Raw genomic sequence first — 13,673 nt, 5'->3', positions numbered from 1 at the left:
TTCTTATTATTGATCTTATCTCAAATCTCCAAACTCCGGTCCGACCTCGCGTATTTATCCTGAAAAGATACAACTAAACATCTACCTTTAAAATAAATAATCATGACTTAAAATTATTAAAAAAAAAAACTAACACTTCATATATAAAAAAAAAATCATTTTTAATTTAAATAGTAGCGATTATGCATGGCTTATACGGATCTGATTTTCGGGTTCTACAACTCTACCCCCTTAAAGGAATTTCGTCCACGAAATTAAAACTTACCGAATAACTCGGGATATCGACTCTTCATCTCTGGCTCAGATTCCCACGTAGTTTCCTCCTCCGAATGATTAAGCCATTTGACTTTCACTAGCTTGACCATTTTGTTCCGAAGCTTTTACTCCTGCCTGTCTAAGATTTGCACTGGTCTTTCCTCATAAGACAAGTTCGGAGTGAGCTGCAATGGTTTAAAGTTCAAGACATACGATGGATTCGCAATATACTTCCTCAGCATGGAAACGTGGAACACGTTGTGTACTCCGGACAGATTCGGCGGAAGAGCAACACGATAAGCTAATGTCCCAACTCTGTCGAGGATCTCAAATGGTCTGATGAATCTCGGACTGAGCTTTCCTTTCTTCCCGAACCGCATGACGCCTTTCATCGGTGCTATCTTCACGAAAACATGGTCACCAACAGCAAACTCTAGATCTCTTCTTCTCTGATCCGCATAACTCTTCTGTCTACTCTGAGCAGTCCTCATCCTATCACAGATCTTGACTACTACATCAGTAGCCTGCTGCACAATCTCCGGACCCAATTCTGCTCTCTCCCCTACTTCATCCCAATGAATAGGAGATCTACATTTACGACCGTATAGTGCTTCATATGGAGCCATACCTATAAATGACTGGAAACTGTTGCTATAGGTAAACTCCACCAATGGCAACTTTGATTCCCGACTCCCGGAGAAATCAAGGACACATGCACGAAGAAGATCCTCCAAAATCTGAATAACTCTCTCGGACTGACCATCTGTCTGAGGGTGGAAAGCTGTGCTAAACAACAACTTAGTACGCATCGCTGAATGCAAACTCTTCCAAAATGAGAAAGTAAACTTAGGATCTCTGTCAGATACTATCGAAACGGGAATGCCATGAAGTCTAACGATCTCCCGGATATATAACTCTGCATACTGGATCATGGAGAAAGTCGTCTTAATAGGCAAGAAATGAGCTGATTTCGTACGACGATCTACAATCACCCATATAGTATTCGACCCTCTTGCTGACTTCGGCAAACCGACAACGAAGTCCATGGTGACGTTCTCCCACTTCCACTCGGGAATAGGAAGAGGCTTGAGCAAACCTGCTGGTCTCTGATGTTCCGCTTTCACTAGCTGACACGTCAGACACTCGGATACAAAACGTATGATATCCCTCTTCATTCCTGGCCACCAATATAATAACTGCAGGGCTTTGTACATCTTCGTACTCCCTAGATGAATAGAGTACGGAGACATATGAGCCTCAGCTAAAATATCTGCTCGAATAGAATCGCTGCTAGGAACCCATATCCTGTCTCGATATCTCACCATACCGTCTCTAACTGTGTCCAGGCTACTGCCCTTGGCTTCATCTCTCTGCTTCCACTTAGCCAACTCCTCGTCTGCTAACTGTCCACTGCGAATACGATCTAGAAGAGAAGACTGAATCGTCAAAGTAGATAGACGAAGAACTCTACCTTGAGGATATGTCTCTAGATCAAACCTCTGTATCTTAAACTGAAGAGGTCTCGAAACCACCAAATGAGCCATCACGGCGACTTTCCTGCTCAACGCATCCTCAACTACATTAGCTTTACCAGGATGATTGCTAATGTCACAGTCATAATCCTTCACTAGCTCCAACCAACACCTCTGCCGCATATTCAACTCTTTCTGTGTAAAGAAGTATTTGAGACTTTTGTGGTCGGTAAAGATCTGACACTTCTCTCTATACAAATAATGCCTCCAAATCTTCAATGCAAATACTACGGCTGCCAACTCTAGATCATGGGCAGGATAATTCTTCTCATGAATCTTCAACTGACGAGAAACATATGCTATCACCTTCCCATGCTGCATCAATACTGCACCTAACCCGAGTTTCGAAGCATCGGTATACATAACAAAATCTCCGGGTCCTGAAGGCATGGCCAACACTGGTGCTGAAATAAGAGCTTGCTTCAATGTATCGAAGCTCTTCTGACGTTCCTCGCTCCACACATACTTAACATTCTTCTTTGTCAATGATGTGAGTGGAACTGCGATGGAGGAGAATCCCCGAATAAACTTCCGATAGTATCCTACTAGCCAAAGGAAACTACGGATCTTTGATGCATTTTGCGGCACAACCCAATCTCTAACTGCTGCAACTTTCGTCGGGTCTACCTCAATACCGCTGCTAGAAACGACGTGGCCTAAGAACGCCACCTTCTCTAACCAGAACTCGCACTTACTGAACTTCGCGAATAACTTGTGCTTTTGCAAGGTCTGCAGTACTGTGGTTAGATGTCTGCTGTGATCTTCTTTATTCTTTGAGTAGACGAGAATATCGTCTATGAATACTATCACGAACTGATCAAGATACGGCTGAAATATGTGATTCATGAGATCCATGAAGATTGCTGGCGCATTCGTCAAACCGAACGGCATCACCAGAAACTCGAAGTGGCCATGACGAGTCCTAAAAGCAGTCTTGAGAACATCGGCGTCTTTCACCCGTAACTGATGATACCCAGAACGCAAATCTATCTTGGAGAAGACTGAAGCGCCCTGCAACTGATCAAATAAATCTTCAATCCTCGGAAGTGGGTATTTGTTCTTTACTGTAACTCTGTTCAACTCTCGGTAATCAATACAGAGCCTCATCATACCATCCTTCTTCTTCACAAATAAGACTGGCGCGCCCCATGGCGAAAAGCTAGGGTGAATGAATTCCTTGTCAAGAAGTTCCTGAATCTGCTTCTTGAGTTCTGCCATCTCCGTCGGTGCCAATTGGTACGGTGCTTTGGAGATCGGCGCAGTACCGAGCATAAGCTCAATAGAAAATTCCACCTCTCGTACAGGTGGTAAACCAGAGACGTCATCAGGAAAAACGTCTAGGAAATCCCGGACAATTGGAACATCGGATGCTGACTGTTTGGGTGTCTCGGGAACAGATACAAGAGTAGCTAAAAATGCTCGGTACCCTCGATGTATGAGTTTCCTAGCCTGGACATAAGGGATTATGCGCGGTAAATTAAAATACCTGTCTGGTTCGAATAAGAATTGTTCCATCCCAGGCGGTCGGACTAGGACAGATCTCCGCTAGAAATCAATCAAAACTCTGTTCCTCAATAGCCAGTCCATCCTCAGAATGATATCAAATTCTGGCATCGGCAGAACGATAAGATCCGCATACACCAGATTACCATGAAGTTCAAGGTCTATATCTCGGATCACATTAGTAGCTGTCAGCTCCTCTCCAGAAGGCAATGCTACTAAATACGCTATGTCTAGCCTAATTGTCTTGATCTTGAGAGAATTTGCTAGGGTTTCTGAAATGAACGAATGAGTAGCCCTTGAATCTATCAAGGCTTTCGTAGCTGAACCGGCTATAAAGATTCTCCCTGAAAGATTGGAATATCATGCTAAACCCAATAGTTTTACAAGAACTAAGCTTTTAGTCATGCAAAGGTCAAAGTTTTTTTTTCTAACCTAAATTCCAGAAAATAATTTTGATTAGAACATGCAATCCTATAACCAATTCTAAGTTAAAAATCTTAACTCAATCTCTTAAAACATTACATTTCAAATACGAACTTAAAGCTTTAGGATACCTGTCATGAGCATCGTCTCCGGGTTAGTCTCCGCAGCATGGAGAGCAAAAACTCTGCCTTGGGTAGGCAGATTCTTCTGAGGGCAATTCTTCAATATGTGGTCAGTACTACCACATTTGTAACACTTTCCCGAACCATACATACAAGTCCCAGCATGACGGCGTGAGCACTTGTCACAGACTGGATACTCCGCTGTCCTTGGGACTACACGTCCCTGCTGCTGCTGTCCTCTGCTCCTAGATAGGCCGTTGAAATGTTTCTTATTCGGATGCTGCTGTTGAGAAGGACGGTGTGGTGCTTGAAATGGTCGTTGACCCTGACGATCGCGCTCAATATCATTCTGGTCTTGCTCTGCCGCTAGAGCTCTGGAAACAGCAACATCATAGGTAGTAGGGCCAGCCACCCTAACATCACGGCGCAAGATCGGCCGCAGACCATTCAGAAAATGCCTCAATTTGGCTCCAGCATCATTAGCAATTAGGGATACAAAATGACATCCCCTCTCGAACTTACGGATGAACTCCGTAACAGTCAAGTCTCCCTGCCTCCGGGTCATGAACTCCGTGGTCAACCTGAAACGCACCTCTTCAGTAAAATATTTAGAGTAGAATACCTCCGTAAAGCGCGTCCAGCTCAGAGTAGCCAAATTCAAGGCTACGGATGCTCCTTCCCACCACAAGCGGGAGTCTCCTCCAAATAGATAGGTCGCACAACGAACTCTGTCCTGATCTCCAAGCTCCATGAACTCAAAGATAACCTCAAGGGATTTAATCCATCCCTCGGCAATCATAGGATCTGTCGTTCCTGAGAATTCCTTCGGTTGCATCTTCATGAACCGCTCATAGATAGCCTCCGGTCCCGTCTGTCTGGCTCCCACTGCATTGTTCCCCGCAAACTGTGCGAAGAACTGAGTCATCCCAGCTAGCATCTGGGCATTCATGTCTGGTGGAGGGGGTGGTGGTACATCTCTCTCCTCGTTCTCATGACGATGCTCATCACTTCCCGTGCGATCAATAATGCGTTTAGGAGGCATGCTGTTTCATAATTATAACCCATACGTAAACAACATGCATAATTCCACTATTTTTTTAAATTTAAATAAATACCGTATAATCGTAATCTTGACATAAAATATTTCATGCAATCATCATGTAAAAATATTTCATACTTTAAACGAAATGCGTACTCGTAAAACTTACAGACCGAAGACGTGACTTCATGAGCTTCTCGAGAGCAGTAGTAGTACAACCCTTTACAAGATCATAGGCTCTGATACCAACTGTGAAGACCCGTATTTCGTATTCATAATTTTGCGAAATTATTAAAATTTTTCTAAATAAATAAATAACTTGCCCAATTTACAAAATAAACATGTAAATAATTTTAACTTTAAAATAACAGCGGAAGTCAACATTGTAATCCAAACAACCATCTAAAATAATCCAACATGTTAAAATCGAGTTTGAATGATAAAATGTGCATAAAATAAATCATGAGGTCCTCGGGTTTACTACTGCTGTCCCAAGATCGCTCACTGGTCTCTGCCCGCGGTCTCGACCTCATCAATACCTACAACAATCAAGTCTAGTGAGTCTAAAGACTCAACATGAATATATCGTGAATAACAAGTAAATATATCATAAAATCGCATGCATCGTAAAAAAATAAAGTATCGTAAAGCGTACGGTGAAAATCGTATCATGAATAATTATAACTACGTGCATCTCTGAAAATCATACGTAAAAGCTTTGCTCCATAGAGCTCTGTCATAACATATCAAAATTTTCTGATAGAGATAATGTTTTAAGCAAGTGGCCCATAACATAACGTGAGCGCCTGATCAGATTAAACCACAGTATACTGGGCGGTAGAGATCAATCACAGCCCTTGGACTGGATGTCCGTACCCATACCTAATCATAAACCGATCGTAAGTCACCGGGTGGAGAGGTCCTCGGTTGCGCCTACCGACTTCCAAACCCATAAGCATAGGGTGGCCACAAAACATATAACATATATCTCAAAAAATACACATTTTATATTTTTATGCATCTAATATAATTATAACCTTATTTTTACCGGATGAGTTGGATCTCTCCCAGGCTTGCTGTAACCTAATTCTAATATGCGACACATGCAACTAATATTATCTTGACCAAAACTTGACAACCGAATAAAAAACGAGACGATTAGGACCAACAACCTAATTTTTCAATCATGGCTTAGTATGAAACCGAACCAACATTAAACCGACGTTTAACCATGATTAAAAATACCCCAAACATACTGAAAAATATGAATAACAACTNGAAACTCTGAAACAAATGGAAGTGGGCTTGAACCACCAAGCAGAGACTCTTACCAACATTTTAATGCATGGCTTGGACCGTGGCTAAGGGCTAAAAGCCAACCACAACCCAAGCAAACAACTAGGACACTCACAGCTCCATACCGAGAGCATCACTTGCTGTGTAGTGTGCTGAAATGAAATATTTGGTTGTCTTGTGACGTTCCAGTGGCCATTTGATCGACCATGGTTCGATCTAGACATGATGGAGTGTTGTATGAACCATGGCTATGGGCTAGAAGCCACCCACAATCCATCCAACCATCCAACAACCGAAAATCACTCACACAAAATCAGCATTTGAAAACCGTGGAACACCTTCTATGTTGCTGTAAAAATTTTCTGATGAGCCGTGAACCAAGCATGGAAAGACTGACTTGGTCACGTCCTAGACATGATAAGGGAGGGTTCTAACCATGGCTACATCCCCTAGGACTGTCAGGATTCAAACACTCACCCTCAACACCCACATGACAGAATCTTGAACCAAATTCTGTAGCTAATGGAAAATAGTTGTTGTCATGCCTTTATTCGAATTGTATGGACTCAAACCAATGAACCAATAACACCCTAACATACTCTAAATCATGCCTATAAGCATCCTTGGGTGCCTGGAAAACGAGCCAACCTCCTGAACCACAAACAAGCCAAAACCGTGAGACACAAAGAGGAAGTCGAAAAATTCTGTGCAGAAAATTTTGTGTAGTTGTTGTCAAAATTTCGTTTTTACCTCATAAATCCTGAACATATAATGTTTAAAAATATTTATAGGACTTGATTGAAGAGCAAAGAAACAACATATACATGCCTGAAATTTGTTTTGACAAAAAAAACAAATCAATACGACGAATACGTGCGACGGCACGGAGTTGATTTCTTTTCTTTGTTACAGCTGCTGTTCTCGATCCTAAGCTGCTATGTTTCTGCTATATTTCGAAGCTTATGGTTGTAGGAAATGTAAGGGATGAAAGTGAATGATATAGGAGGTGTTAAAGGTGCTATAATACACATTAAGTTGGGGGTTACAAGTCAAGAATTTGAATGGATTTTGAATTGCTTCTTACTCCCCTTGGTTGGCCGATTCATTTCCTCATTTTTGCTGCATGTTCTCGTTTATTTGCTACGTGGTTAGTTGAGGAAAGATTAAGGTTAATTATTGTTTTTGAATTTACTAATAATTAGTGAATTAAAATGAGAGAATGAATTCATCTTAATGGCCATTGAGGATGACTTGAATGGTTTACTACACCTTTTAAAATGTCTTGCCCGAAAGTTGTTACCCATTTGCATGGTATGTTATTATTTGAACCTTGCATTTCGATTGTTTATGGTTTTAATCATCCATTATATATATTAATACATTAACAAATTTATTTAGGATAGAATCTTGCATGGCATTCATGACCTCAAATTTAAATATTCAAATGCTATGATTATTTTCTTGAATATATTATACTTAGATTAATTCATCCTCCATTGTTTACACATTTTACTTTAAGCTTTAATTAAATATTAACCTAAAGAACTTATTTACCAACCTAGCTCTAATTAGTTAAATAAATTCTAAAACATTCTATTTCTTTAAATTAAATTATTCTTTGACATAAAAACAAATTTAGGAATATTTTCTTATTATTGATCTTATCTCAAATCTCCAAACTCCGGTCTGACCTAGCGTATTTATCCTGAAAAGATACGACTAAACATCTACCTTTAAAATAAATAATCATGACTTAAAATTATTAAAAAAAAAAAACTAACACTTCATATATAAAAAAAATCATTTTTAATTTAAATAGTAGCGATTATGCATGGCTTATACGAGATCTGATTTTCGGGTTCTACACATATATGGTCAACCATAGAAACAATAGAGATATAACGAGCTGGTTTAACCCAATTATTCCAACATTCAGCGATGTTATTATTTATAACACCCCAACGATTTCCACGAAACAAAGCATTAGCCCAGCTTTCAGGCTCAGACTTTTGAATAAATGCTATTGCAAGTGACATTGACTCAAAGATATTATTTATGTGCTATGAAAACTCATGTTGTGATGGGGCATAGGCAGCTTTTTTGAATACCGACGACCAATGTTTTTTGTTACGTAGAGGATAACTTCGCAACACCTGTAATGACCAAAATACAATTAATAAATTTTTTTCTAATAACAGTACATACATTAAAACTATTTAATCATATAACACACACCAAAAAACATTAATGAATTACTAACCGTCTTCACAAAATTATCGACCAAGTGCCTCAAACAATACGCATGATGACTACCCGGAAATAAAAGTTGGATAGCCTTGATAATCCCAGGATGTCTGTCTGAGAAAAAAATGAATCTGTCGAATCCCATGGTATGATGCGTAAGTATGATACATCTCAAATGATAACAAAACCATTCCTAATTAGAATCATTCTCCGCATCTATTACAGAATATGCTAAAGTGAAAAGATCTTCATTGACATCCTTTGTCACAGCAAGTAGCATACTTCCTTTGAATTTATTTTTTATGTGAGTGCCATCCAAAAATATCAACGGTTTACAACTAGTAGCAAAACCAACTGCACATGCATTAAAGCAAATGAATAATCGTTTAAACTTATTATTTACTGGATCTATCTCGCATTCAGCAACACTGTCAGGATTTGTTTCTCTAACGGCTTGGCAATACCATCTCAATCTATTGTAGCAGCTCTTTTCTGAACCGTGAATATCATGCATCGCTATTTCCTTGCCCTTCCACACCTTGCGATAACCTATCTCTACTCCATAGTCCCTATGTAAATCCATTGTCATTGAACAAGGACGATAAGAAGGCTCTCCCCTCAATTTATCCTTAAATACATTAGCAACCCAAGCTGCGTCAGCTCTAGGATGCCCTCTACTACGTAAATTATCCTCTCCACACGAGTGTTGTAAATTACATTTTCTAATCTCAAATAGATTGTCTGCTTTGTGTCGAGATAGCGATAATCTTTTCTCGATCATTTTTTATATAAATATGAACGTCTGGTAGCAATCGAATACTTTTTAATATAGGTTCTACATTCTGCAGCATCCTTGAATATTTGCCACTTGCCTCGGATGCAATGAAACCAAGCGTCAATGGAATTTTGTACGGGGGCATCTTCGAGCTCGTTATCACTACTGGAATGTGTGTCATCTTCCTCAACCCTTACCAATATCATAACCATATATTCAGTAATAAATAGGTAAAAACTAAGTTCTCGGAAACATTAGTACTACAATAGATACTGAAAATTTTGGCATCAATTTACTTACTCAAATGGAAATAATGACACAAAATAGACTACTGCTTGAATTAGTCTAACAAATACACAACACAATACCACTGTATTCTTAACTTTCAGGATTATCACTAAAAAAAAGTGCAATATAAACACAAAAAAACATACCAAAATAACACAACATAAAAAATAGAACTAAATAACGATACTACCTCTCCACAGATTTTCCACCTCCAATCTGTTCTTTTTTCTCTGCCAAGAGTTCAATCACTATAAGCTTCATACACATATGAAGATGGATCATATTAAGCACATCATCATCATCGTTCAACGTCACGTACATCTTATGTTGGGGAGCTAGGTATTGCAGAGTAATAGATTGAGGATTAATCTCCTCGTTTTTTCCCCAAGACTAGCAAAAATATCAAACAAACTACACCCACTGAAAATCGAAATCACAAAGAGTTGGTTATGGAACTTGCAAGTGCCAAGAAACGCAAGATTCGATGATGACCCAACTCCAGCAAATTCCATTACACAGAAAATTAAAGGACAAAAGTGACGAGAGATTGTAGACAACGAAGAAAAAATGGGTGCAAAGTTTAATCTTGTTTAGTCGTTGAAAGGATTTGGCCACAATTTTTTCCTTAGATTTTCAACGGCAATGGGAAAAGATGAGTGTTTAAAGGTTGAGGATAATGAGAGCCGATCCATTTGGGTTTCTGGGGAATGATTTTCATTTTTTACACATGTCCATATAAGAGTATTTCCGGGTTTTAGAAAAATAATGAGGGCATCATTATAACTTTTACCAAGTAGGGATCTTAAACACATAATAAAATATGTCAGGGAGTTGAAACATATTAATACTGACATAGGGAGTGAACGCACATTTGGGTTTGATTTTAGATATTTATGAGCAATTTATCGATATTTTAACAAACACTTCCACGGACTAAAAGATAAAAGTAAAAAAGAAAATACAATAAAAATTTAATCGGTAACTTTTAATATATAATAAATGTACCCATTTAAATCATAGTATTTTAAACTGAACTCTCTACCACCCATTTACTAGCTGCACACTCACTGACCTGAAATTCCCAAAACACCCCATCCATCCAAATAACAATGCATACTTACCCGCTGAGATCCCTCCTCTTCTTCCTCCCCAGAAGGGCATTCTCGGCAATGTCCACCCTTACCCCCACCTCCGTCACCTCTGCCGTGTCCTCCAAGCGCCGCCTGAGGGGCGTGGTGTTCGACATGGACGGAACCCTAACCGTCCCCGTTATTGATTTCCCGTCCATGTACAGAGCAGTGCTCGGGGAAGAAGAGTACGTAAGGATCAAACTGGAGAACCCTTCGGGCATCGATGTTCTGCACCAGATTGAGAAATGGAGCCCCGACAAGCAGAAACGGGCTTATGATATCATCGCCGAGTTTGAGAAACAGGGTTCGGATCGCCTGCAGATTATGCCTGGTTGGATTATGTTCCCTCAATTTCTTGAATTTTGAATCATTGACGAAGATTGCTCGATTTTTGGATGAATGATGTTTTTAGTAGGCCTTGGTGTAAAATGCAAAATCGAAGTACGTAAATCGCTTTTTATTTTATCTGCTACTTTATTGGATTCCCGTGGTTCTTTTGTGATTGCCCATTTTGGAAAAAGATTTATTGTAATGTTGATTTTGCAAGATCGAGAGAATTTAAAGAAAAAGAGGCTGAGCGCCTGAGTACGTGAATTTAGGGAAATCTTTTCAATTTTGAGTAAAACCGTTGACCATACATGTAATTTTAAAATATCACATGTAAAATCTGAAAATTACTTGGGTTTTGTGGAAAATAAGGCATAGTGTTGCTCGTGGAAATCCTCTGGTTCAATTGGAGTGAAACACATTTTTAGTGGAATTTGTTTCGCTAGTAAAGAATGATAATTGTTATGAATTTTCTTTTCGAAACGGTGAAAATTAACAACAGAAATTGGGGCAAGATAATTTTGTATATGATTAAAATTATTGTAACCAAGTGTATTTGTGTGGGATTTCATTCCAAGTGTTGCTAGCTGTGTAACTTTGGTTTCTGGGCTATTTACCACTGTATATAGTTCAAGCTTACCGCCATTTCTTTGTGTAGTTCTTGCAAGGGATACTGATGTTTTTTTTTATCGGTATTTAAGGGATTCTGAAATTTAGTATTCTGTTCTTACTCTGTTCATTATTGGGAGGCTTTTGTTGCAACAAGTTTGACTCCCCTTGCCTAACGAAAGATTCACATTCGCGGTTCGGAACTTGTAGGTTTAGGTATTTTGTAAATGACGATAAGTTTGCGATTAATATGTGCAGTTGTCATTTCAAGATAAATTTAACAGTTTGGTGTCGTTGCAGGTGCTTCAGAACTTTGTAGGTTTCTTGACTCGAGAAATGTTAGGTAAAGCTCTCCCAGTTCAATCTCTTATGTTAGGTTTCTCTTATGTTTTAGGTTCTACTCTGGTATGTCTTTGTTTTTGTTTTTTTAAGATTTTGTCGTTAAATATTGAAAAACAGCACCAATATTGAAGTTATACGATGGTCTACGAACAACTTCACACATTCACCTCTAGTACCTCTCCTCGACTTGTAGTACATTTTCGAAGCTTTGATGTCATGAGCTAGTGAATATCTTAGGAGTATATTTGAATGGTCAGATGATTCTCGTGTTTGATAATAAGTTTGTCAATGTAGAGCTTAGTATCTTTAACGTTGAATCTTCTCCCCATTAATTGCGTTTTCAGAAGAGGGTTAATCACAAGAAATGTCAAGGAATCAGTTGACTTATTTCATAATCGATTTGGGGTGAGTTTTACTTTTCTTGATGTTTAAACATACCGATACGGTGCCAAAAAGACTTGGTTCATATGTTGTTTTATTCACATTTATGCTGAGAATATAATCTTCATAGTGAATCCTTCAACAAAATTTAAGTGGAAGATCTTCCCATATCTGCAGATGACATTTTCTCCTGCATTAAGCAGGGAGTTTCGACCTTACAAACCCGACCCTGCTCCCCTGCTTCATATATGTTCGATTTGGGGAGTGCAACCAGATGAAGTCATGATGATCGGGGATAGCTTGAAAGACGATGCAAGTTCATTCTTTAAACATATTTCTATCTTGTTCTGCACAAGCGTGCACATATGGCATATATATAACTTGTATTCTTATTTGTATATGTTTTTGAAGGTAGCATGTGGAAAACGAGCTGGGGCGTTCACTTGCTTGCTTGATGAAACCGGTCAGTACAATTCTCCAGAATACCGCAATGTAGGACTCGAACCAGATTACTTCGTGTCATCTCTGGTGGAAGTTCTCAGAGTTTTGGAAGCCAAATTTGACCTTACTGCTTAATCTTGAGTGGCCTATGCTGCTACGTTAAGATACGTTCTCTCATCCATATGTATATAATTCAAATGTAATCTTCATTGAGATTCAACCTTGTGGTAATCTTGAAACATGATTAAACAGGTCTGAATATTAGAAAGCATAAAGCGATTGAACAAAAGAATCTCCATTGATGTAAGCTCAAGTCTTGAGACAAATACAAAGAATGGAAAAGGGAAATGTTCAATGAATGTACAGTAACCGCTTGTAACTATTTATATGTGTCCATGTGTGAGTGTGTATTAACAGGACAGAAAAACTTGTTTCCCACTTAACGCTTTTAATACGCCCCCTCAAGATGGAGTGTGAATGTTGTGAACACCCATCTTGGTAAGCAGCATGCGAAATCGAGACAGCCACAAAGACTTAGTGAATAAGTCCGCAAGTTGAAGCTAAGAAGAAACATGTAGGACTTTGATAAGCCCATGCTGCATCTTTTCTCTTACAATGTGACAGTCAATCTCCATATGTTTCGTACGCTCATGAAACACTGGATTGGACGCAATGTGAATGGACGATTGGCTATCACAAAACAGTACCGCAGGGTTACTATATGAGATACACAAGTACTTAAGTACTGCTAGCATCCAAACGACTTCACAAGTAGCGGCAGCCATTGACCTATATTCTGCTTCAGCAGAAGATCTGGAAACAGTGTGTTGTTTCTTAGATTTCCATGAAACCAAGGACTCTTCGATAAGAACACAGTAGCCAGAAACAGAGCGGCGTGTATCCGGACAAGTTGCCCAATCAGAATCCGAGAAAAAACTGAGCTTTAAGGATGAAGAAGAAGCATAG

At 39.2% G+C, this 13,673-nt stretch overlaps 1 protein-coding gene across 1 annotated transcript; it reads left to right on the top strand.

Annotated features, from left to right (window-relative positions):
* Positions 1-10,509: 10,509 nt before the first annotated feature.
* On the top strand, positions 10,510-12,958 carry LOC140967260 (haloacid dehalogenase-like hydrolase domain-containing protein At2g33255). Its single transcript, XM_073427684.1, has 5 exons — positions 10,510-10,938; positions 11,844-11,886; positions 12,230-12,290; positions 12,444-12,582; positions 12,682-12,958. Exons 1-5 carry the CDS (start codon positions 10,587-10,589, stop codon positions 12,840-12,842), a joined length of 756 nt encoding a protein of 251 aa, XP_073283785.1. The 5' UTR covers positions 10,510-10,586; the 3' UTR covers positions 12,843-12,958.
* Positions 12,959-13,673: the final 715 nt, after the last annotated feature.

This window comes from Primulina huaijiensis, chromosome 2 (genome assembly GCF_012295235.1).
Source record: "Primulina huaijiensis isolate GDHJ02 chromosome 2, ASM1229523v2, whole genome shotgun sequence".
In the NCBI taxonomy this organism is placed as follows: domain Eukaryota; kingdom Viridiplantae; phylum Streptophyta; class Magnoliopsida; order Lamiales; family Gesneriaceae; genus Primulina; species Primulina huaijiensis.
Note: the sequence above shows the minus strand (reverse complement) of the source record. Positions and strands in the feature narration are given on the sequence as shown.